This window comes from Aspergillus tanneri (assembly GCF_003426965.1).
Source record: "Aspergillus tanneri strain NIH1004 chromosome Unknown AapTan_1_pilon_pilon_pilon, whole genome shotgun sequence".
Classification (NCBI taxonomy): domain Eukaryota; kingdom Fungi; phylum Ascomycota; class Eurotiomycetes; order Eurotiales; family Aspergillaceae; genus Aspergillus; species Aspergillus tanneri.
In genome coordinates this window covers 3,654,138-3,678,919 of record NW_022984628.1, presented here as the reverse complement: position 1 = coordinate 3,678,919, position 24,782 = coordinate 3,654,138, and the positions used below count along the sequence as shown (strand labels likewise).

General features: G+C 46.6%; 6 protein-coding genes across 6 annotated transcripts; 4 read left to right on the top strand and 2 right to left on the bottom strand.

The window, feature by feature from the left end:
• Positions 1-1,139: 1,139 nt before the first annotated feature.
• HSP70_1 (Hsp70 family protein) lies at positions 1,140-3,391 on the top strand (the record flags this gene model as incomplete). Its single annotated transcript, XM_033567883.1, has 4 exons — positions 1,140-1,166; positions 1,247-1,373; positions 1,433-1,498; positions 1,596-3,391. The coding sequence occupies 4 exons, from the start codon at positions 1,140-1,142 to the stop codon at positions 3,389-3,391; spliced, it is 2,016 nt and encodes a 671-aa protein (XP_033429878.1).
• A 4,256-nt stretch (positions 3,392-7,647) lies between these two features.
• Positions 7,648-9,071, top strand: ATNIH1004_003203 (uncharacterized protein; the record flags this gene model as incomplete). Its single annotated transcript, XM_033567882.1, has 2 exons — positions 7,648-8,022; positions 8,088-9,071. 2 exons carry the CDS (start codon positions 7,648-7,650, stop codon positions 9,069-9,071), a joined length of 1,359 nt encoding a protein of 452 aa, XP_033429877.1.
• A 762-nt stretch (positions 9,072-9,833) lies between these two features.
• On the bottom strand, positions 9,834-11,090 carry ATNIH1004_003202 (S-adenosylmethionine-dependent methyltransferase; the record flags this gene model as incomplete). Its single annotated transcript, XM_033567881.1, has 3 exons — positions 9,834-10,633; positions 10,716-10,877; positions 11,030-11,090. 3 exons carry the CDS (start codon positions 11,088-11,090, stop codon positions 9,834-9,836), a joined length of 1,023 nt encoding a protein of 340 aa, XP_033429876.1.
• Positions 11,091-12,048: 958 nt separating this feature from the next.
• Positions 12,049-14,409, top strand: faa4 (long-chain fatty acid-CoA ligase FAA1; the record flags this gene model as incomplete). Its single annotated transcript, XM_033567880.1, has 5 exons — positions 12,049-12,488; positions 12,553-12,578; positions 12,663-13,058; positions 13,120-14,264; positions 14,320-14,409. The coding sequence occupies 5 exons, from the start codon at positions 12,049-12,051 to the stop codon at positions 14,407-14,409; spliced, it is 2,097 nt and encodes a 698-aa protein (XP_033429875.1).
• Positions 14,410-15,296: 887 nt separating this feature from the next.
• Positions 15,297-15,564, top strand: ATNIH1004_003200 (uncharacterized protein; the record flags this gene model as incomplete). The annotated part of the gene is made up of 2 exons (XM_033567879.1): positions 15,297-15,310; positions 15,372-15,564. 2 exons carry the CDS (start codon positions 15,297-15,299, stop codon positions 15,562-15,564), a joined length of 207 nt encoding a protein of 68 aa, XP_033429874.1.
• A 3,344-nt stretch (positions 15,565-18,908) lies between these two features.
• Positions 18,909-20,393, bottom strand: ATNIH1004_003199 (NDT80 / PhoG like DNA-binding family protein; the record flags this gene model as incomplete). Its single annotated transcript, XM_033567878.1, has 1 exon — positions 18,909-20,393. One exon carries the CDS (start codon positions 20,391-20,393, stop codon positions 18,909-18,911), a length of 1,485 nt encoding a protein of 494 aa, XP_033429873.1.
• Between the last annotated feature and the right edge of the window lie 4,389 nt (positions 20,394-24,782).

Genomic DNA, 24,782 nt, shown 5'->3' with positions numbered 1-24,782 from the left:
AAGCTGCATAGATACCGCTATCCGAATCAAGGATTCAGATCATCCTGCATGGTGTACAACCAGACAAGTAATACAAGGATGCAGTTTGTCATGGCTTAAGGAATATGCAATGAGCTCATTGATATATGGAACAGGAAATAGGCCCATTCTTGCCTTGCATGACTGAATAATTGTTTTTATTAATCTCCGAAGAAAAAATATATATACGCTGGAGTATATTTATCAACAACTACTCTAATGGCCCACACAATGTGTATTAACACTTTGTTAACTCTGGGACACTGTGTCTTGTTTTTAAAACGAATAAAACTACATAGCCAGAAAGAGTCCCAGAGTCCTTAATTTATTACAATTCTTGCTATTGTTTCTAAATGAATCATCAGAAGTTAATACACCCGTTAGACTTAGGACCAAGTGTCCCAGTTTCTAGTGCTACTCGAAGAAGACACTACCGCCTATTTACCTTAACTGCTAAGTTAATTATAATAATAATAGTAGCTAGCTGAATACTTCACTTGCGGCTATATCTATTGATTGGCTTAGAGCATAGTATTAGATACTCGTTATAAAACTCCTCGTGGAAAACTAGGATACAGATTATAGTCCACTAGCACATACACCTCCACTACTGTAGTGCTCCATACACCACTTCAACTTGAGTCCCACCAGGCAGTATACACTATACAAAATACAATGGCGAAAGATGGAGCCGCCTCCACCCTCAGCGATAATATTATGAGTCCACGACTAACAGTTTGAATGCTAAGGAACACAATCTACGCATAGTGGACCTGGGCAAAAAGTGCTTGTAGCCCAATAGAGGAATCGATTGGCTCGGTTAGCAAGCGGTCTAAAGGCAGGTCGGCTATCATTGAGTGGGTGGTCACGTTGCCGCGATTCTACCAATTTCGACGAGCGGGCCGAAGTTCTCCGTGCAATTTTTCCTGCTACTCATCGGCCCCTTCTTTCTACGTCTTTTTCCTCCGCAAAAACTTCATCTCTCCATACCTCTCCTATCTCCTCTAACCCATCCTATCCTATCCTCAAAATCCTTCTCTCCTCCTTCGATTGAATCGACCGGAGATTCTCATACCGCTTTTTAGTTTCTGTATTATTTATTTTCCTTTAATCAATTCACAATGTTGTCTTCCCGCATTTCTCGCGCGGTAGGTTTTCTTTCCCCTGTACCTAAGATCGGTCGGCCTGCGCTGGGGTTCAAAATCAACTAACAACTCTCTTTTGTTAGCTTCCTCGCACTGCTTCTTTCGCTCGCCCCTCTACCTTCAGAGTCCCTACCACATCTTTCCGTAGATGGAACTCTACAGAGGGAGGAGAGGAGAAGGTGAAGGGCCAGGTTATCGGTATTGACTTGGGTAGGTTTCATCGCATTAGAGAACATGCAATTTTGGGTAGATCTGATGCAAGACTATAGGTACCACCAACTCCGCTGTTGCTGTCATGGAGGGCAAGACTCCCAAGATCATCGAGAACACTGAAGGTACGTGAAAAATTTTTTTCCCTTGCTTCTGTGACCGGAACGCGGAGCAGTAGCTCGGACCGTGAATGTATGGGAATGCAACTAACTCATATAAAAGGTGCCCGTACGACACCTTCCGTCGTTGGCTTCGCTCAGGATGGTGAGCGGCTGGTTGGTATCGCTGCTAAGCGTCAGGCTGTTGTCAACCCCGAGAACACTCTCTTTGCCACCAAGCGTCTTATTGGTCGCAAGTTCACCGACCCTGAGGTCCAACGTGATATCAAGGAGGTTCCTTACAAGATCGTCCAGCACACCAACGGTGATGCTTGGGTTGAGGCTCGTGGCCAGAAGTACTCTCCCTCTCAGATTGGTGGATTTGTCCTCAATAAGATGAAGGAGACCGCCGAGAACTACCTCAGCAAGCCTGTCAAGAACGCTGTAGTCACCGTCCCTGCTTACTTCAACGACTCTCAGCGTCAAGCTACCAAGGACGCCGGCCAGATCGCTGGCTTGAACGTCCTCCGTGTCGTTAACGAACCCACCGCTGCTGCCCTTGCCTATGGTCTGGAGAAGGAGGCTGACCGTGTCGTCGCTGTCTACGACCTTGGTGGTGGTACCTTCGATATCTCCGTTCTCGAGATCCAGAAGGGTGTGTTCGAGGTGAAGTCTACCAACGGTGATACCCACCTTGGTGGTGAGGACTTCGACATCAGCCTTGTCCGTCATATTGTCCAGCAGTTCAAGAAGGAATCCGGACTGGACCTCTCGGGTGACCGTATGGCTATCCAGCGTATCCGTGAGGCTGCTGAGAAGGCCAAGATTGAGCTTTCGTCTTCCCTCCAGACCGAGATCAACCTGCCTTTCATCACTGCTGATGCCAGTGGTGCTAAGCATATCAACCACAAGATGACCCGTGCCAACCTGGAGTCTCTTGTTGACCCTCTCATCAGTCGTACTGTCGATCCCGTCCGCAAGGCCCTAAAGGATGCCAACCTCCAGGCCAGTGAAATCCAGGACGTCATCCTTGTTGGTGGTATGACTCGTATGCCTAAGGTCACTGAGTCTGTCAAGTCCATTTTCGGCCGCGAGCCTGCCAAGTCTGTCAACCCTGATGAGGCTGTTGCCATCGGTGCTGCTATCCAGGGTGCTGTCCTAGCTGGTGAGGTTACGGACGTTCTGCTGCTTGATGTTACTCCACTGTCCCTTGGTATCGAAACCCTGGGTGGTGTCTTCACTCGTCTGATCAACCGCAACACCACCATCCCCACCAAGAAGTCTCAGACATTCTCTACTGCTGCGGACTTCCAGACTGCTGTGGAGATTAAGGTGTACCAGGGTGAGCGTGAGCTTGTGAAGGATAACAAGCTTCTTGGAAACTTCCAGCTTGTTGGCATCCCCCCTGCCCACCGTGGTGTCCCTCAGGTCGAGGTCACCTTCGACATTGACGCTGACTCCATTGTCCACGTCCACGCCAAGGACAAGTCCACCAACAAGGACCAGTCTATCACCATTGCCTCTGGCTCCGGTCTGTCCGACGCGGAGATCCAGTCCATGGTTGACGATGCTGAGAAGTACGGTGCTGAGGATAAGGAGCGCAAGGCTGCCATCGAGGCTGCCAACCGCGCTGACAGCGTCTTGAACGACACCGAGAAAGCCCTCAAGGAATTCGAAGATCGTCTGGACAAAGCCGAGGCTGAACAGATCCGCGAGAAGATTGGTACTCTCCGTGAATTCGTCGTTAAGAACCAGTCCGGTGAGGGCACTGCCACTGCTGAGGAGCTCAAGCAGAAGACCGATGAGCTCCAAACTGCCAGCTTGACCCTCTTCGATAAGATGCACAAGGCCCAGTCTGAGCAGCAGCAGCAGCAGTCTCAGGGCGGCGAGTCCGGCCAGCAGGGTGAGAACAAGCCCTAAATGTATTATCACTAAAAATCCGTTTTCGCCGAAATATCTGGGTGAGCCCTGTATTTCTTTTCGCCTTATCTTCCTTTTCGATTCCTAGAGACTTCTCTCTTCGTGAATGTTTTAACACGCATATGATATGTATACATACTTGATAGCTTCACTCGGTGTATGGGGTTTTGTTTATTTTTCTTTGTTCTGGTTCTGACCTTTTCGTTATCGACTCCCCGGTTGCCTTTTGCCTTCATACCTCTCTGGTCGGTTGAGCATTTGTTGTGATTTTTCTTTTTGTTTTTGGGGGCAACCCAGTTGGGATTGTCTACAATTGTAACTTAATGATATGACGGCTGGGGTCCACAAAATAGCTCAAGTTGTGATGGACTTGAGAGCATGTGACAATAGAGCAAGAAATTCTCCTCTCGATTTAAAAATTGTTTTGCATGATCTTGGCAGGCAGTATGACTGAATACTCTGAAACCAATGTAGACCGGCTGCTCCAGAGATGGTTTAGCTTCCCCCATCATGTCTGTTTCTGGAATCGCGTCGAATCAGTAGTGGGTCGACAGGCACTCCCTACAGTCTGACCAGTACGCAGTATAGTACGGGGATTATAGGTAGATAATATTTAGTAATAATAGTACATGGCATGCTAATTCTTAATGACCCCTATATTACGATTATTGGGGAAGGCCCTGAGTGGCGTGGACTTTCGTTAGGTATCTAGATATCTTAGTTAGTCTGATATTACAATACTTGTAGTCAAGTTGCAACGCCTCACTCTAGCTGGTAACAAGTTAGGTTAGGTTCACACTAGTGAGGCACCTTTAGAACCATGGTCCCATACTCTAGGACACATTCGTGTTTCTCTGCCAGCTGTTCAATATTAGTTTGCTGATGATCACAGGATGGTTTAATTTAATTAATCAAGGCCGGTAACGAATCAAATCCAAACCCTGTTGACACAATCCTGTTCATGGTCTGGGGCTTTTGGATCGGGGAATATTTATTTCTCGTGTCTCTTGGCGGCGGGTTTGTACTTATCCTGAGAATTTAAAGGAATAGTATAGTCAATAACAAGATAAAGACTACGGAGTAATTAATACTACGAACTACTCTGTATGAGAACTTATAATAACCAGTTAAGACCAAGTGCGGCGAGACCTCACCAGATTTGGGTACCAAGGTGGATTGTGGAGGGTGGGAAGCAAAATTAGTACTCGGAAGTTACGGAGTTGTCAAGAGAGGATTCGTATTTTTTCTTTCTGTTTTATGTATTGATTTGTGGAGTTTATTTTACTATTTATTCTTGGATCTGAGCTCCTGAGTTTCAACAAATTGCTGCTCTGTTGGTGTCCCAATTGTAGTGGACTTCCTTGCATAAGTGAACGTAATGCTGTACCCCACGATAGATGTATAGTACAGAGTCTTCTGACAGGGAATAGAAAAGTGTCTATTTACATATATTCGAGTACTCCGTAACTAGAATTAATTTTGCTTATCCCAAGACTCTACATGAGTGGAAGTGTGTGGAGAGGATTTTTTTAACTTGTTGAAATGTGAAAAGGGGGGTGTGTTGAGACGCACCCAAAAGCGACAAGTGTGATACACAGGAAGTACTCCGTAGTGGAGCCTGATATGCAGGATTGACAGTGCTTTTGGACTTATCGATCCAGTTGATTCTAATATAGTTCAATGGCCGAAAGAGTATTGGCCAGAGCAGTAAGGAATGGTATGTATGGGGTATTGATTTATAATATTAATCATCCTTGGTTACTCCGTACAAATAAACTATAGTCGTACAGAATAGGCAGCTTAGAACTGTGTTATGACAAGGATTGTTGGCTTTTTACTTTATTTATTCGCCCCATGGCGCGGATAGTGTATTCGATGCTACATAATGGACTAATTCAAACAATGAATCCCCAGAAATCGATGATACCCAGAGGTACAAATAAGGAATTATTTTTCCCTTATTGGCAAAGTGGTCTCCACCGGGAGACTTGCAGGAGCATTGCAGGAGCAAGAACTAATCAACGATGCACACAAATACAATCAAGGCATGGCTTGAAGTGGGAGGGAGACTAGTAGTATCATCTAAGAGAAAGAACAAGGTTGTTGCTATTTACACATACTATAATCTGGTCAGTAAATTATTACTGCTTTTAAAAAGCAGCCAGTCACAGAGATACAGATGGAAAAAAAAAAAAAAAATACAAATAAACCAAGGGAGTAATCAGATCAATCGGTATTGATTCTTACGAAATAGGATTACGGATGGATCTCTGACTGATGCCCCATCAAAAGGATCTTAGAACCAAAAGGCCACTCCTCACATCTAGCCTACTTTGAGAGCCAGTCACTTTAGTTAGCACTTGGGCCTGCTGCAAAACGTCGTCTACTGCCATTCGTGGATAGCCTGCTTTTAATGTCCCTGTCTTAGGAATTATCCAGTCGATTCCTGGTCTTCCCCACTTTTGGTACCTATTGCCTTCCATTCCTTAGGGGGTTTTATTTGATTCTTTCCGTTTTCTACAGTACGCTGTTGTGATTTTTAGGAGGGAACCTTTTCCCACAGGAGAGCCACATTTTTCCCCTTTATTCGGTCACCTCGTTTTCCTCAACCTTTGGTCGGTATTGTAGAACCAACATGTCAAGACTGACTCGAGAGAAGCAGTATGAGCAGTTTCTATTCCTGCAGTGTAAGAACCTAAGGCTTTAAGTACACTTTCTGCAGTACTGTCATACCTGGTCTACTGTGATCTTCCAGATTTGTTCTTATTTAATTACAGTACATACAAGTAGTAGATCCTCTGCATTTTATTGGTCCCTAGTCACTAAAAATAAGTTACAGGTTCAGACAGAATATGGAAAATATGAAATGAAAAGGAAAAAAAGGCCTCTCTCGCCCTTGCCTGTGGAAGGGGTAGCGTACCTCCTACATAGTATACGTACAGAGTTCTTCAACGGTGAGCTATTAAATCATTAAAAATATGAACAGAGATTGCAACTCTGGATTTTGGCATACAGTAACATACGGACACATGTCTTACTCCATGGGGTCGAATATTTGCCTTTTCTTCCCCTCGTTCTGTCTGTCATATACTGTGACATCTTTATTTCCAGGGATGATAGATAAAACAAATTAGACCGATGAATCAAATGTGTTTGTCACTAGTGTGACAGTAGTCCAATTCTATTCGGGGGACGTCTAGGCTAATACAGCACATTGGATTTATGATTGAGGGGAAGCATCCGACGGTAATAACTGTAACTGTAATCAATGGAAGTCATAAAATCCAGGAAAAGGGTGAAAAAAAAAAAAAGGCACTTTTCTTCCTTGTTTTTATCCTATCCTTAATTTCTACAATATACTCCTTACCACCCAGACAGACGGATTGGATTATTCATGTTGACTTGCAGTTCCGTACCACAAAGCTATTAGTATTGTCAATTATTCTACTAAAGTCCTGGAGCTCACTAGCGCCGTTCCAGTCCAAGACTTTATCCATGGAGCTGTTTGTTTCCAAATGACCATAAGGCACTAGCTCCGTAGCTAGTACGTTCGTGACCTGGAGCTGCTCCAATTATTTCGTGTCTCTTCCTCATTTTCCTTAGCCTGGGCTGCTTTTTTTTCCTTTTTCCTTTTCTTTCTTTTGACTTTTCTTAATTCTATTATAGTCAATCTATTATCCATGATTGTCGTCCAATCCATTAAATCCCTTGCTTGGCCGTTACCACTTGCTTTCTCTCCTTCATCTCTAGTGGTTGACCATCCAGCCTTTGGAGGCCGGCGGGAAATTTCCCATTTTCTTGAGGGTAAAAACGGGCAGGGTGCATTACGCTAGCGGTTTGTTTTTCTTCTTTCTCTTTCTTGCTTGTACGGAGTACTTTGCACTACTTTTTACTCGGCTTCACTGGGATTCTTAGTATTGCAACTGTAAGTCCTCTTATTCCACTTGCTTCGATCATTTGTTCATGCTTCTCTTATTTTTTTCCCTGCTTATCTTTCCCTTGCTCCTTCAATCCCCCTCATCCTTCTTATATCTCCTTTCTCTCACCCTGCATTCTATTTCTGTCTCCTGTCTAGTTTAATTTCCTTTACCTGTTCAGCCCCTACAGGCTTAATTTTGCTTCACATCCTAGTTAATACTGTTCCCTCCTTCCTATTCGTTGTGCTTTATCATCAGCAACCGCCTGCATATGCATACTCTGAAGATTTCAGACTAAATTTATCACTAATCCTTTGGCCGCATATATTCAGGTTCATCATGACGGTTGCCGCACCTCCTGTGGCTCCAGTTCACGAAAATGGAATTAATGGTGTACCACATGGCCATCATATCAATATGAGCCTCCCTCGTTTTCATCCAATCGCTATGAACCCAGCACAAGCTGCACATCATGAGCATATGATGCAAAATCACCACCACTTTCGTGCTTTCCAACCGCCGCCTCTGCAAGAACCGGGCCCTCCGACACCAGCACCGCATGTACAAAATATAGACCATATCGAGGCCCGTTTGCGGCAATTGGAACATGAAGAAGCAGCCCGTATGGCAGCCCGTAGTCAGCTTCTTGCTATCCGAAAGCGAGAGGACGAGGATTTTCGTAGGATGACTGAAAATGCTGAAGTTGAAGAAGAGGTATGATATAAACACTGTGATTCAGTTTGATAGACGTCTGACAGGGATTGCTTTCTTTTCGCTAGGAATTGCGCAGGCAGCGGAAACGCATTAAACGAGAGTCCATGGGACTCGGATATAATGCAGGCATGGATTCCCCGCCTCTGCGGCCAACACCGCCGCGTCGTCTCTCAGAGACCAATGCAGCCACCACCCTTGCGTTCTTCAAACAGCAAAGTCCCCCGGAACCCCGTCCAATCCCTCCACCGCCAGTGCAAGCTCCGTCGCACCATCCACCGCCTCAGCATATTCATCATGACCCCACGGGGGCCACGTCAATCCGTCGGAAACAGAAATATACGATCAAAAATGTGGAAGCTTGGGGTGAACGCCATGGACGGCCAGCAGCACATGACCCGTCGGGGCGTGCACTATGGAAGCGGCCGTCGGATGGTAGCTTGGTGTATCTTACATGCCCGGTTACCGGCTGCGGGAAGGCAGACTTTGTGACTCTCCATGGGTTCATGTGTCATCTGACAAAGAAACACAAAGACCGGAGTTTAGGGAGTCAGTCCAGGGCCTTGGAGGTATGCGGAGTTGTGTATGACCCGAACGCGCCTCTGCCTCCAATGGCTACTGTGAATCGCGAATCCACCGAAGAAAGTCGTCTGGAATCCGCGCCCACAGACCCCGAAGGCTATCAACAAGAAGAGGAATATTTCTCTGGTTCGGATGAACAGGATGGCCAAGAAAAACAGTGCCCTGTGAAGACGGAGACTGCAGAGAGGGCATTGCCTGTACCAATGGCACCTTTGTCGACAGAAGAAAAGCATAACAAGGCCGCGAAGCCCAACGGCTCCACGAAGCAGTCGATTTCCTCCATCATTGATCGTGACCCGGAAGATGAACCTCGGGATCGGTTAAATTCCATGCCCCCTCACCCGGCTGAGCCTGTACGACGGGCCTCTTCAGAGCAAAGACGTGCCGCCGCGGACGAGGCGGAGATTTCTCGACCCCAAGATACTAAGAATGATCGCAGTGGGACGAAAAAAGCCGCTGAAGCCGAATAGATTGGCCATGCCTTTTGCAATACTGACTGTCTATCGCTGTCCCCTGTTATCGAGTACACAGAACTTGCATCAACACCTCGCATAGTATGAGCATGCTTTAGCTTTTTGTCTCTGTTTGCAGCTTTGCATCAATACCCTATCATTTATTGTGCTGTTATGGGAGGCCTTTATGTACGTTCCCATAATAATGTAATGCCATTTACATTTCACTTTATTCAATACAGTAGGCTGACATGCCAGTCTACTCCATTAATTTTTTTTTTTTTTTCGTATGGTTTCCAGTATATGCCCAAGCGCTGAATTTGTCCATCTGCATCTTCAATGGTAGTATGTCGCTAGAACTTCTTATTAGCTGCACCACGTATTTACCGTGTACACACTCTCTATGCCACGCAATGCTCCGTTTGCTAGTTGCCCTTTCAACGGGACTTGCAGGTTTATGAGGGCCTCAATCAAATATACAATTGAAATATCAGGGCTTGCCCATCCTTGAGTCGACGGGGATCCTAGTAGAATCGATTCTATTAGTCCTTGCTCTCGTAAAATCCCAACTTATCTGCTACTCTGGAGTTTTATTCTACACGTTTACCCCCATTTCCAAGGCTAGTTATGTACCGTATATATGGCATATATAGGAAGACAACCTGCAAGGAAGGAAAAAAAAAAAGGCAATGCATGTCTGAATTTCTAAAGAGTATATAATAATATAATACTGTCAGGTTCCATCCTAACCACACCCAAAAACATAAGCATAGATATATCTCAAGCACCCTCCCTCAACAGCAACAAATGCACCAAATACCCCGTCCCCAGCTTCAACTGATCCCCTAACATTTCATCCGAGACACGCCAGACGTGGAAAAACCTCATCGTTTCCTGTAACCAAGCCTCGAAAACATCAGGGGACCGTTGCTGTTGAGCAATCAGACAGATCGTCGGCGACCGGGCCGACTGGGTTGCATTTCTCGTGGAGTTAAACACGGGCCTCAGACGACAGATGTCGGCGCAGGTGCGCACAAACGGAGCAACTAGGGCTTCGTTGTATATACAATCGCAGGAGAGGAGGAGGTCGAAGCCTTTATCTTCGTCTTCGTTGTTGTCGTTGTCGTTCTTCTTGTTGCTGCTGTTCTTGACTTCACGGGGAACAGGAGTTTCGGTATGGAGACTGTGTTTCAATGATGAAGGGATGTCCAATTCCCAGTCTAGAGAGGTAAAGGTGATATTGTGACGGGGTTTATTTGGGAGTTTTTCTTTACGCTTCGACTTTTGATCTGGGAGACCGCCCCGTTTTCGACCCTTTGACTGGGACGACGAAGGCTGGTTTCGAGGCGTCGATGAGACATTGGAGTCGATGTTCTCCCGAAAGAGACGTTGGACGTATTCCTGGTCTGTGGCGATATAATATTGCACAGTCGGAGCTAAGGCAAGAGCAATAAGACCTGATATGCCGCAGCCGAGTTCGACGACGGTGGACGACGATGAGAGGAGGGAATGTTTCCAGAGAGGACTAGATGATTGGGAGGAGATCCATTCTGCGAAGAGAGGAGTGATTTTCCAAAGGACTGGAAGTGCATGCGAGGGTCGGGTCGGATTAGCTATCGTCGTGTGATCAAAGACAGTCAAGTCAAGTTAGTAGGTACTGACCTGCACCGGTTGTGCCTCCAGCACGAGAGGAGGAGAGAAGACTCGGAGACTGGTAGATGGTATAGTCTTGTCCACGGATGGTGATCTCGACGGAGGTTGCTCGGGAATCGACAAAGCCTAGGTTGGCGGAGGGAATATCCTGAGAGAATAGGAGGAAGGATTCTAGGAATAATTAATTGGTGAAGTTGAATTGGGTTGTTGTGATTGCTCTCGTGATGTGGTGAGATGAGGGTTTTTTTTTTTTTTTTTTTTGCCTAATCTATTTCCCCTCAACCTCCACCATTCTGAACGAACAAGACAGAAGTCAAACATACCCTCTTCTGCATCTTCTACTGCTGGACCGAGTGATGTGATCAGATCCGACAGTTCTTCCATATCTAGGAATGTATATGTATGAAGGTACCTTTCTATCTACACGATCGGCAGTTGGAAGATGATGATCGCCAGCGACAGGATTACTCCGAGTTGGATTACTGAGTATTCAGATTCAGTATGTTATGAAACGAACCGAAGGATTGCTACATGACATCATCCAGCAGGGAAATCAATTCACTACATGGATTATCGAATCTTCGGCGAGAGATGATTCTCATTCCCCGCGAGGATCGTCAAGTGAAGTGTTGGGCGGAAATCCCAACAAAAGCGGGCGCGAGATTAGCTTCCGTCCCGAATGCATCGCTCGAAAGCTGCTGCAGACGCGGCAGTGCAGCAGAGCATTCTTGAAGATCCATTATCCATACAGAGTACATCTTCTATAAGACTTGAGTATGTGGATTCGGACGGAGGATGACATCCTGTGATCCTGTAGCCATCCATCCCCGTATTATACTTCTCCTCCCTGCAAGGAATCCCCAGGAATCTCCCTTTCATTCCCTTACGTGGGTAGCTAATAACTAACTCCAGACCCAAGGACGTGCCCCATCGTTGGCAGCTTGGCTCTGAACCCGCTTCGGTCACAAAAACTCTCTTACTTCATCACTACCAACTTCATCACCTCCATCATTTTGCTCTCGAGGCGTTTCTCCGCACTCCCTTTGTCTGTCTATCTTTCTCTCTTTGTGTCTGAAATTCAGGTTCAGTACTGGGGAACTTATTCCAGCTCCTCGAATTCTTAGTTTCTCCCCCCTTGTAAGTCGATTCAAATTCTTCCTCGGCTGGTTTGAGTTCTGTCACTCCGCATCGAACCTTTGGTTCTCCCTTAGTTTACTTTTGAACTACTTTCCTCGGTAGCCGGGGGCGATTTCTCTTCCCCGGACAGTGTTTACTGACGGACAGCCGGAGTTACTCCAGCCCAATACCTTTATTCCAAACAGATCCCTAGATCGTTTCCACGATGTCGAAGAGTGATGCCCGCCTCCAGCCGCGCATGTCCAGGAAGCCTCCATTTTCCGTGGAAGCTTCAGGCTACGAGTCGGTCCCCGGAGAGACAATCCCTCGTAGACTGCCCGCAGCCAAGGATAACCTCATTCTGAAACCGTCCGACGATGTCGCAACCGTCTACGATAACTTTCGACGCTCTGCACGTGTGTTCGGCAACGCAAAGGCTGTTGGTAGTCGTCGCCTGATAAAAATTCATGTGGAGAACAAGAAGGTCAAGAAGATCATTGACGGCGTCGAGAAGGAGGTCGATAAGCAGTGGTCGTACTTTGAGAAGAGCGGGTACTCGTACCTCAGCTTTGTCGAGTACGAACAAACGGCGCTGCAACTAGGTGCTGGTCTGCGGAAACTGGGGCTTGAAAAGAACGACAAGGTTCACCTCTACGGGTCAACAAGGTATGTGTGTGGGGGGGTGATTTGGTTTCGCTGGACAGTAATACTGACTTGTTCCTAACCAAAGCGCGAATTGGATTCTCATGTCACACGGTTCGTATTTGCCTCGGAGGGATGATGAAAAAAATACTTTTGGAGTGTTCGTCTTGACTGATGAGTATACTTTTGTTTGAATAGGAGCTTCCTCTCAGTCTCTGCCCATCGTCACCGCATATGATACTTTGGGCGAGGAAGGATTGAAACATTCCCTGGTTCAAACCGACAGTATCGCTATGTTCTGCGACCCCGTTCTGATTTCTTCGTTGGTCAACGTCCTTAAGGATGCGAAGTCGATCAAACATGTGATCTACAGCGATGCCCAGGAGCCTAAGCAAGAGGACCTGGACCAGCTGAAAAGGGAATACACCTACCTCAACATCATGAGTTTCGAAGAGCTGCAGAACTTGGGCAAGGAGAACCCTGTGGACCCGATCCCGCCAAATCCCGAAGACATTTGCTGCATCATGTACACATCCGGATCGACGGGGCCGCCCAAGGGTGTCCCATTGACGCACAAGAACGTGATCGCTGCAAGTGAGTCGCTGTCCTGGCTGCCCGTCCTTTCCTGTACGCCGGAGCTAATCTATTCGAACAGCTGCTGGTATCAATGAGATTGTTGGAAAGTATATTAGCCCGTCTGATAGCCTTTTGACCTACCTCCCACAAGCGCATATCCTTGAATATGTGTTTGAGAATCTCTGCCTGTTCTGGGGTGGTACCATGGGTTACGGAAACCCACGCACTCTGTCAGACACCTCGATGCGCAATTGCAAGGGCGATATTCGTGAATTTAAGCCAACAATTCTTGTCGGAGTCCCAGCCGTCTGGGAGACGGTGAAGAAGGGTGTACTCAATAACCTGAACAAGAACAACTTCCTCGTACGAGGCATGTTCTGGGGAGCCATGTCCGCCAAGAACTTCTTGATGGCGACTGGTTTCCCTGGATCCGGCGCCGGTGCTGCGCTCCTCGATAGCATCGTCTTCCGTAAGTTGAAGGAGGCGACGGGCGGAAGGTTGCGCATTATCATGAATGGAGGCGGTCCTATCTCGAAAGATACCCAGAAATTCCTGTCCATGGCCATTGCTCCGATGATCAGCGGTTACGGATTGACTGAGACCTCGGCCATGGGTGCTTTGAACGACCCAATGGCCTGGAACCCAGATGCTTTGGGCGAGCTGCCTGGTTGCATTGAAGTAAAACTGGTCGACTTCCCTGATGCTGGCTATCTGACGAAGAACAACCCACCACAAGGAGAAATCTTCATCCGTGGAGGCAGTGTGACCTCCTCGTACTGGAAGAACGAGGAAGAAACCGCGAGCGCCTTTACCAAGGATGGATGGTTTATTACGGGTGACATTGGCGAGTTCGACAAATACGGCCACCTCAAGATCATCGACCGTAAGAAGAATCTGGTCAAGACACTCCACGGCGAATATATTGCGCTGGAGAAGCTCGAGTCGGTCTATCGATCCTCCCCAGTAGTTGGCAACATCTGCGTCTACGCTGCCGAGGACCAGGACAAGCCGATTGCCATTATTGTTCCTGTTGAAGCGGCGTTGAAGAAGCTCGCCAATAATAACGGCATCGAAGGAGACACTGTCGAGTCGCTCGTTCATAACGAGAAACTGAACTTTATTGTTCTTAAGCAGCTCCAGGACGCCGGTCGCGCTGCTGGACTCCGCGGCATTGAGATTCTCAACGGCGTCGTGCTCTCCGACGAAGAATGGACCCCTCAAAACGTAAGTGCAATGCTCAGCTCGTGACCTCCCTACGCTAATCTAAGTTATATTACAGGGCTTCACTACCGCCGCCCAGAAGCTTCAGCGCAAAAAGATCCTTAACCACTTCCAAGCGGAAGTTGATCGCGCATACGGCAAGAAATAAATAAACGGGTTGGGAACCTTTCAGTCAACCATCATTTCTTCTAAGACTGTTCATATTTTCGTTGACAGTGTTTTATTATGTGTTTGAGAAATCAAGTGGGAGGATATCTTGTTGATCTAATTATTTAGTTATTTCCTTTTGATTTTCTTCACCCTGTTCTATTATTTGGCGCCGGTAGTATAGAATTTAATTCTCTTTGTGCAGAACGACGGTCTCTTTGTTTGGCGGATGCAGCCTATTTGAACATGTAATGAATTGGGGATGCCATTAACTATGATCAATATAAGTGCATTGAATCAGAAACGGGACTTGTACTCAAGAGACAATTTATAAGATGAGCAAAGTACATACATCGTATATCGTATCCTAGTAGGATGAATGACGAATGTCTCATTTGTACTAGTCTTATATGCTCTTAGTCTAGCAGTATCAATCTTCATCTCATAGAAGCTTAGTCTCAGAGGAATGAAGTTTATGTGAATATATGGAATTCGAAATAGCCTGTCCATTCTTTAAGATCGATCGTGTTATACATCGAGAAGAATCGGACCAGGATATTTCTCTCTATCTATATTTTACTATATACTACGGTTGTAGGTGATATTGAATTCGGAGTGGATCAAACCACCTGGCTCTAAATTCTACAATGGAAATGAAGCAGTGGATAGATGATAAGAATGAATCGGGTTTATTGTAGATAGCTAGGTAACTACTACGGATATGATGAATTCAGATGTGTCGTGCCTAAGGCATCATATTCAACTGAACTAAACCTATACGGGTATAGTATAGTACTGAGGGCAAAAGGTCGAACGGACGGCCAACTTCCCAAATGAAGGAACCTTGCGATCAGCTATGATACGAACACACCGAAACCCAAAATAAGAATGTCATTCTGGAGGTAAGTAGGATTTTATCTCCCCCATTCCCGTCCGGATGCCAACTCACCGTATGCGATGCAGCTCCTATCGTTCCCTAACGCCCAAGACAAGGGCTCTGTTTGGAGTCGGGATGATGGCCTGGGCGTCTATTGGACTCTGGCTCTCGCCACAGGTGGAGAGCGCAATGGGGATGGTGCCTACGAAGGAGGAGCAGGAGGATATGGAACGCAAGTTGGCGTTCAAGGTTTCCAGGGTAGATAAGGATAGGAATTGAAAATCGAATCTTCTGGGACTGGGCCGCACAGGACTGGGGGTTTTCCTTTCTCCGCTTCTCTTCCCTTCTCTTCCCTTCACTTATTCAAACTCTCTCGGTCTTTTCTCTCATTTGAGAAGTGCGCTCGGACTAGGCGGCTGGAGTCACCTCATTGTGTGACCTTGTGTGCTCCAGTCAGCTCTTACCATCACAGACTGCTGGAAGGAGGACAAAAAAAAAAAAAAAAAAAATTCAGAGTGGAGCTGGGAATCACGAAGACCAGGATGGACTAGGGGGTAAACCATGCACGCGTATACGATGACCTTTGGCGAACAAGGGAACGAGGATAGATACGGAGACTCAGTCTTGTCTTTCTTGTGCATCTCTTTTCTATTCTATTCTTGTCGCGTGTCGAGGATAGTCAGAAGTTTGTTTTGGCGCAACACAACATCCGGAGACCGTTTCGTGAAACAGAAACGTAATGCATGAAATGTTAGGATGGGAACAAAGAAAGCGGGAGGGTAATGGCATCAGGAGAAACGACAGAGTTGGATGCTGGCCTGGGCTGAAGGAACGCCTTGTAAGTAGAGACCCAACAAGGGTGCAGAGATCTTAGTTAGCTCTGGCTTCTCGGAGCGGGCAGTGTACCATTGACAGCTCTGAAGTAAGATTAATGACGAAGACGTTGGTCTGAAGTCAATCTGGCCACAAAAGCATTGCGATCGGACCGCTCGCTGGGTCCAGGATTATTGTTCTATCGTATTTTTTTTAGAAAGAACTTTTTTTTGCCATCACCTTGCCCATGGCTTTGAGTTTCTCTCCAGGCCAGATCATTTCACTTACAGAAGGAACATGCATCCCTTTCAGCTTGACGCTGCCTACATGCTAAAGCGAATCAGTAGGGCCTTCATACATACTCGGTCCCCAGCAGGGGGAGGGGGTAGGGCGAGGGGATGAATGATTTCATGTGGAGACAGTCTATCGTCATTCCTTGAATCCTGGCCGTTGACTAGTCTTAGTGGAGCCGCTGAGGGTCTCATATGTATCTCTCTTTGCATGTGGAAGCCGAAGAAGTGGTGGAATGGGCGCAGATTGGGTGCAACGGTTGCACGATAAACCCGGGTATACTTTTTCCAACAGCGACGCGGTGTTCCTGTTGGCCTTCTCTCCCACAGCATCCATTCCCATCAGTCAACCGCGCACCTCCTCTGTGGTCTGTAAGGTTTTCCCTCCTCCTTCCGTGGATTATCTGGTTGACGACCCCCTTGTACGACATGCATAGGGGGCTCATTCTAAAGGAGCATGGAGACTGCCAGGACCGGACAGCTTGGAATCGCACGACCAAATACGTGTATCTGGCCGCGCTAGGGATAATCAGATGGGTCCCTGCTTGACAAAAAAGGAGGGTGAATGGTGTATGATCTCAATCTGCACGTCTTATTGGGGCGTATCTCTTTTTTTCAGTGCGTGCTGAATTCCGTTGGGTAAGACGATATTTTTATTTTTATTGCTATTTTTATTGTTTTTTTTATTTTTCTCTTCACTACCTGACCTCTTAGTCGAGAAAGAAAAGTAAGAGGAAGAGGGTTTGGACTGCGACGAGACATGCGTCTGCAATGAGTCGTTATGTTATCAAAGTCATAAAATGAAAGACCGGAACGTGCCGAAGAATGAACTAGTTAGTTAACCTGGTGGAACCACCTTAGTCAGCATGGCAGGGTCACTGGAGCTGCCGATGATATAAGCGGGCCTAATGTATGCTTGGTCGATCATCAAATGGTGTTTCATTCGACGATGATCGCCCCTTTAGTTCCATCTTCCTTTTGACGTCGTCTATTGCAACCGCACAATCTTTCCATCTGCACTTGATCCTGGCGCGGTGAGAGAGAGAGAGGCAGTGGCAGTATTCACCCGAGTCTCGGCTCCTTAGTAGTTAGTCATGAAGGAAGGGAATCTTCGACAAGATGTATGTATACCGAGGCGAAATCAGCAGGCAGCCGCATTTAGCTGACAACTGACAAAGACAACAAGAAAATAAAAAGGAGGTGAGCAAAAAGGCGTTTCGCCTAAAGAGGGGGGCTACTGTTGCTGTTGTTGTTGCTGCTGCTGGCCGACCGCCAATTTTGCCCGTGACAAATGACTGCGTCGATCTTGTCATTTGGACTAAGATCGGGCTGTTTCTTCTTTCTTTTCCCTTTGATTTGGACAGGGAAAAGGGACTGACTTGACTACGCAGTAGAAAGAATTAAAAAATATAAAAAATAAAAATACATAAAAGTAAAGATACTAAACAGTTTCCTTATTTCGGTCTAACTACCTCCTCTTTTTCGGCGTCATTTGACTCCTTTACATCTTCCTGGACTGGCGGGCTGTGTGTTTTCGGAGAGCGACACGTAGACATGCACTTCTAATTTAATCAACTATACGCAACCATTATTCACTGAGTTAACTAGGTAGATGCTAGGGGTGACGCTACCAAGGGGGGAAGGAAGTGGAAGTTGCAAGCCCCGTTCCGTTGCTGCAACACTGACAGCGGCAAAGTCCCTGGGCATGGAAGCAACACGTCGGAGAAAATCCATCAGGAAGAACCAATGAGAAGAAAGTCATCTTTCTGGACTACCTACGTGATTCTTTAATCTGACATATCCCATTTTTGGCTCCCTAATGCGCCTCGACTTTCCTGTATGGTGATTGATTGGTTTTTGCGTTAGAAGGGTACGGCGGTATCTATCTGCATCGCAGCTTATCCTGAGCTTCGGCGACCTTTGTTTGTTCTTGAAAAAGAAACCCCTCCTGGCCAGTCCTCTACCAGTAATCCTTTCTGTTGCTCGAAATATCTTCCTTGCATCCCTCCAGAGGTCCCAGGCCGGCGGGAGAAGAAACGAAATGAAGGAAGCAAGGCGACAGAGGAAAAGAAGGGGGGGGGGAAGAAAGCGAGAAAGAGAGTGCCCATATTGCAAAATTTCAGACAAAACGGTAAACAGGACAGACCCAATGGCCAGGACAACCCTAAGATTAGTTCATTATCATGCAATTTCGGTCTAGGGAAACGTGTCCAAAGATTCACTTGAGTGGTCTGTCTATGTTCGTAGGTATGATAAAATCTGGCCTTCGAGTTCCGAAGAAGATAAAACGAAGACAGAAGACAGGCTGGCCCCCAATTTTAATCTTGACCACCGCTCCACTTCAGTACATTACACCAAGGGAAGCAGAAAAGACGAACTGAGATCGGCTGACAATGCATAGACAGTGAAAAAGAACAAGCTAAGAACATAGGGGAAAAACCAAAGAAAGAAAAGAAAAGGGCGGAGAGGGGGCGAGGCTAGAAAGAAAAAGGAAAAGAAAATAAAAGAAAGAGGCAGGGGTTAAGCGCACAGACTGTGAGAAGGAGGAGGATATCGGCCGTAGGCACTACCACTGTCACTGACCCGAGTGGTGCAGGCGGGATCATAGTCACCAGAAGCATGGTACCCATGAGCTGCTACTTTAACTGGATGCTTCAGGTAATTGGAAGTATCGTTCTGTTGTTCATGGGGCATCATCGATACCATCGAATCAAAAGCCTCGGGATAGCTGTTGCCGGAATCCTCGCTATTCTTAGGTATAGAGTCGTACCCGAAAGGAGGCAAATTGAAACGGTACTGGCTCTCAGGCTTCCGGCCGTCCATGATCCCAAACCCGTCTTGGTATGAATCCATGCTCGAGGAGCTTTTAATGGAATCCATCGGATCCATTGAGTCATTCAAGATGTCAAAGGCAGACGAAGACGAAGACGATATATGCGGGCTCTCGCTCAGTGAAGATCGGTTTGGCGCTGTCATTTGGTGGTAATCAGACCGCCCATAATGTGGGCCGCTCCGTTGAGGAGTGTCGTACGGCATAAGGGTCAAGTGAGACCGCGAGGTTGTGCCAATTCCCGGCGGTAGGACAGCCCCTCCTGTACCGTCACCCGAGCCACCACGTCCACCATCAGGGCCCATGCTAGCAGAACTATCTCGGCGGCCGTCTTTGTAATGGCCCGGGGAGCGGCCGCGAACCACCATTGGATGGGATAATTTCCTGGCAATTTTGATCCACTGGGTGTCGTCGCCACTGGTGGGGGTTGCAACTTCCGCGTATAGGTCAACCGCTAAATTGTAGTACTGTTGCTGGGCACGACGTTTCCCGTTGTTTGCAGTGGCCTTTTGGAACTGGATGCGTTCGAATGTATGCTGAGTCGGGGTTTGGGAAGGCTGAGGACCGCTGCTGTACGTAGCATTGTAGTCCACTGGTACTCCAGTTGGAGGGGAGGTCAACGCAAATCCATGTTGACTGCTGCTCCCTGTGGAACCGTGGCCGAGAACCAATGGAGGCGGTTGAGTAGGTTGTAAGATGACTTTCCCTGGCTTCCGTTCGGACTGCTTATCCCGCTTGGGAGTGTGCTGGACCAATTCTCGGACCTCGCTACACTGCGCATTCACAATCGCTGATATCGACATGGAGAACGATAAAATACGCTCAGTAGAATGATCTGCAAATCTGAGGTAAAGAGGAACGTGAGTCCATGGATGCAATGAAAATGAGCATGAAACTGAAAAGTAGTTGCGTCGATAGCAGGTCCATTTATCATCAACCTGGAAGAACCCCTTATGTATCTTAGCTTGAATTTCAGGTTTGATGGTTTGACTACCGGCAACAATTGGCCGTATAATGTGGGTTTCATGGAATGGAGGCGCATCCATCGGCTGGGACAAACGCTGCACTGAATCAAACATCATGTTCGTATGCTGCCCCAGTAGCAGACTTTGAGGACGATCCACTGTGTTTTCAAGGGCTCTTGGTGTGGTCGTGTACGGCGAAATTCGTGGCATGTCGCTCACGCCTGACAACGATGGAAACGTGCTCCTATGGAGGGTATACGTCCCGGGATAGCCATCGTTTCTTCCCATGATTCCGGCACTACTCGAAACCGCCGTACTTTGCGACTGCACGCCTGGAGATATCCCAGTTGGTGGCTGTCTATACAGGGCATTCCTGTCAATTCGTGTATAACAAGCAATATAGAACAGGGGGAAGAATTGGCTTACAGTGGGGGAACTCGATGAGACCTGAAGTCAGGCACTCTATCATAAGGTAAACCCGGTGAATGGGAATAAATAGAGCCCGATGTGGGAGAAAAGGTATCTATGTTTTCAGGATTAAGCTTTGTGCTATATAACAAAATACGGGGCACTAACCGGAACATGAATCAGAAGGACTCATAAGGATTGTAGGAGAAGTCGCAAAGCTGGAAGGACAGCTATGGGTCAGCAAGGTTTATACGCTATTAAATTCGAAGAGGGCCAAAATAAAAAAATAAAAAATAGAATAGAATAAAATAAAATAAAAAGCAAGAAAACGAAGGAGAAAAAGACGGTATGACCTCCACACAGTCGAGTAAAATGCATGTATACATCGGCTCCAACAAACCATTACGGTTAGTGATCGCAAGGACATAGTGAAAGCTCAACTGACATGAGCAAGGAGCAATAGACAGGTGCATAGATGCGGCATGGGTATAAGGAAATTCAATACAGGATTTCCTTTTTTTTTTTTTTTTTTTTTTTGTAAAAAAGGAAACAACATAAATAGGAATAACAACGAACCACACAGTTCAAGACATTTGCATGCAAGAAGGGATGCTGTGTCTAGTGGCTGCAAGCGGGCGAAGTGGAGCACAAAGGGCAGTCTGAATTAAAAGACAACTTACGGTACATCCTGCATCGCAGGCGGTTGGGTGTTGTACCTCAAGCCGTTGGTAGCAGGTATTGAAACCGGTTGCGCTAAAGGATGTCCAACGGCGCTTCCCCTGCGACTATTGTCTTCATCATCCATAGAGAAGCCGAGAGGGCCTGGAAATGACCGCTGGGAACCGTTATAATCACTGTCGGTGGTAATGGGCCCATCCATTTGGAACGAATTCTGTAAAAGAGTTGCTAGCGAAAAAGAAAAAGATTAGAGTGAGCAGGCACTCAATCCACATATCCAGCAAAGCGAACGGATGTTGTGGGCACAATAAAAAATATATAATAAAAAAATAGTAGTAATAATAATAATAATAAAAAAAAAAAGGTACAACAAGTGTCGGATGTCCGCCAGTCCAAAATAGAATAGGGTCCCCCATCCTCGTCAGCCAAGGATACAGCACTCTTTGATGTCATGGCGATACAGCAAATGGAGGGTTTTAGAATGTGTAACGGAAACAGCAGCTGGAGATACCAACGAAATGGAAAATAAGCGTCACCTCCGATGTAGATCGCATGCCAGACTAAGCACTGGTCCTTGTTCGCGGGACAATTTGGAAGCCGCAACACATCGAAGCAAAGACAAGAGGGAAGTTTGAAAATCAAAATAGTTAAACTTACAATGATTCATTTGGAAATCCGCGTTTCTCGTTTCTCAAGTATTTATGTCTTTAGGCTGATTCCCTGCCTAGAGATGCTTAGGATCAGCCCAAACAGCGCGAGTCCTAAGTAACGCCTAGAGGAACTAGGCTTTGACGGGTGAGGGCAGGGGTGTCTTGGGCGAGCAAGATCCAACGAAATAGCAGACGTCTAAATCCCTTCTGATTGGAGTTCAAACCCTGCGGCTCGAAAACTGGGGGAAACAAAAAAGCAAAAAAGCAAAATGGCGAGGAACAAAAGATTGTCGCGTTTACTCGGGAAAGTTCGTGGAGGCTCTGGACAGCAAGCCGCGTGGTTCTAAAACATTGTCAGCTTTCCTGCCAAAAGCTCGAGGCCAAAAGTCCGATAGGAGTAGATAAATTGAATGTGAAAGAACACAACCGTCTCGGGGGAAACACCGAGCAAAGAAAACCAGGCGGTTTTGACCAACCTCAGCTTAATTCGACGGTTCAAATCACTAGAAAAAGAGGGAATCTTCAGGAGATTGAAGTAGAAGCGGTGGGGTTTTAGAAGAGTTGTTCAAAAAAAGGCCAAACAGGAAAGGAAAATAAGAAAAAAGAAAACATGGCACGTTCCACCAGTGAATTGCTGTTCTTCGCGTTACTTGAAGACATTGTCAAAAACATAGACAGGAGCACTGGCTAGGTGAAGGGCTTGCTGAACAAGATACATAAAAACTTAGGCCCGTAGAAGAAATAAATAAGCTGCACGCTTCAACAGCTAAATAATTAATAAATGAAACAAACAGCCTAACAAGAGCCAAGACACCCAATAGAGCAAAAGGACAATGGGAAAAAGCTCGAAATATGTGACAATAAAGTGATTGAAAAGAAAAGGAGATAACCATAAAAGGCGATGTGAAGTGTCTGACGATAAGGTACAAACCGGAAGATAGATTGAAATAACACAGTTAGACTTACTGATGTCAGTTGCGTTGCGTATTTGTCAAAAGTCGATAGTCGATACTGTCATCGACAGCGAGTATCTTGCATTTATTGCTGCAAACTTCGAAATTCCGCTGCAACTCTATATGTATGAATAGCTTCTGCCAATGTTCGACTACCTAGATGCAGTTTCTTCTCACAGGGGCTGTCCTAGGCAAAACTGGCTGTTAAGGTGTTTTTGGGATCGAATCTTGCTGGTACATAGTCCGTTGTCGGATGGCAGCTTGGACGATGACGGTGGCGATGAAAGTCCTGGGACCCGATCGAGGGATTTGCTCGACTGATATTTGTTCCCAGATGTTTACTGGAAAAACTTTGCTCATGTCTTGTTGTCTTTAATTTTTTTTTTTTTTTTTTCTCTGTTTTGTTTTTTCCCTCTTTTACCCACACCAACGCAATGCCCACTTCCCCGTTTCTAGCCTGGCCCCTTTACGCCCGATGAATAACCCTCGTAGGCGTGCGGCGGAATTGTCTGCAGAAATTCGTTGCGCAAAAGCCTTGATGGTTTCCAGTTACCAATTTAAGCTTGGATGCTATAGCCGCTCTTGCCACGAGATTGTGGAATTTGGCCTCTGTCAGGGACAAAGAAAACCTGCTACATTTAGATAGTTAAAAAAAAAAAAAAAAGACTGCGGGCGAACGCAGTGTTTAGGGGTTGCAGGGTAGATTCAGGGTCTTTGTTATTTTTAATTTATTCTCATTATGTTTTTAAAGATCCACCAACGTTGACTCCATATTCCATGGAATGGTTTTGTTTTCCACCCTGGAGGAAAAGAAGCATGAGTCTTTATGGAGAATATTGTTGCATTATCCGAATTAGCGCGAAGAAGCATATTGGACCCTGTCAAAAACGTTGGAGAAACACGGCATTGGCCAGAACTGACGTTACATCCATCTGATCCAAGGCCAGAAAGAGTCAGAGCAGCACAAACTCTGAATAGGCCCGAGGGGAAAGAAACTCCCATGTTGGCATGATCCAACTAGGCGCTAGACAAGCTGAACCGTTCTATACAGAATATTGCCAGTATAGTCAGCTGTCTTAGCGTGAACACCGGGTCCACGGCAAAGTGCAGCAAAACAAATTAAGATAGCGCTAGAAAATATTAGTAGCGGCGATCACCGCCCCCGGTAATCCCGTGCAGATCCAGTCGCATGACGGAGTGTCGACACTACTGAGCTTGGGCAGCCGCAGATGGCCAATAGCTTTGACGGCGACGGAAGAACGGTCTATACAGAGTGTTAGGCAGGGGTTGTGGACCCATAAGAAGAATCCATGTTCCAGGCGTGACGCCTCTCCGGGGCCGCCCCAAAGAAATTTTGGGTGCTCGAGGCACGAGCACTGGCGCTTGCATGATCAGGCGATCGACGGCTTTGATCCAACAGCTGCCTTTGCAGTGGTTGTTCGCTCACCGACACCAAAGAGACGAATACACCATAGAGAGAGCACCAATTTAGTTATGCAGCCTGTACAATGTCGGCACACGGACTTTGCTATGGTCGGTAACTTTGAGACCCCCCGGAAATAATAGTCCTCTCCACACAGAAGCAGCCAGAAGTGGGCCGGCGAGAGCAAAAAGAGTGTGTGGAGAAGTGCGCACTCTGTACACAACATAATTTCCAGAATCGAGTTTGGGGCCCACAGGTTTGGGAATGAGACAGCACAAAGAAGCCCACTGAATCTTAGATGGCTATCTATCTGCTAGGCCTCCCAGTGAGTGGAGCAAGCAGCCGGTTTTTCCCCTTCCTTTCCTTTTTGTTTTTTGTTGTTTCTTTTCTTTTCTTTTCTTCTCTTTTTTTTTTTTCTTCTTGGGGTGGATCATGTTGTGGCTAAATGATCATCCAGGCTTGCAGGAAGCTAGTTGGTTGAAATGCG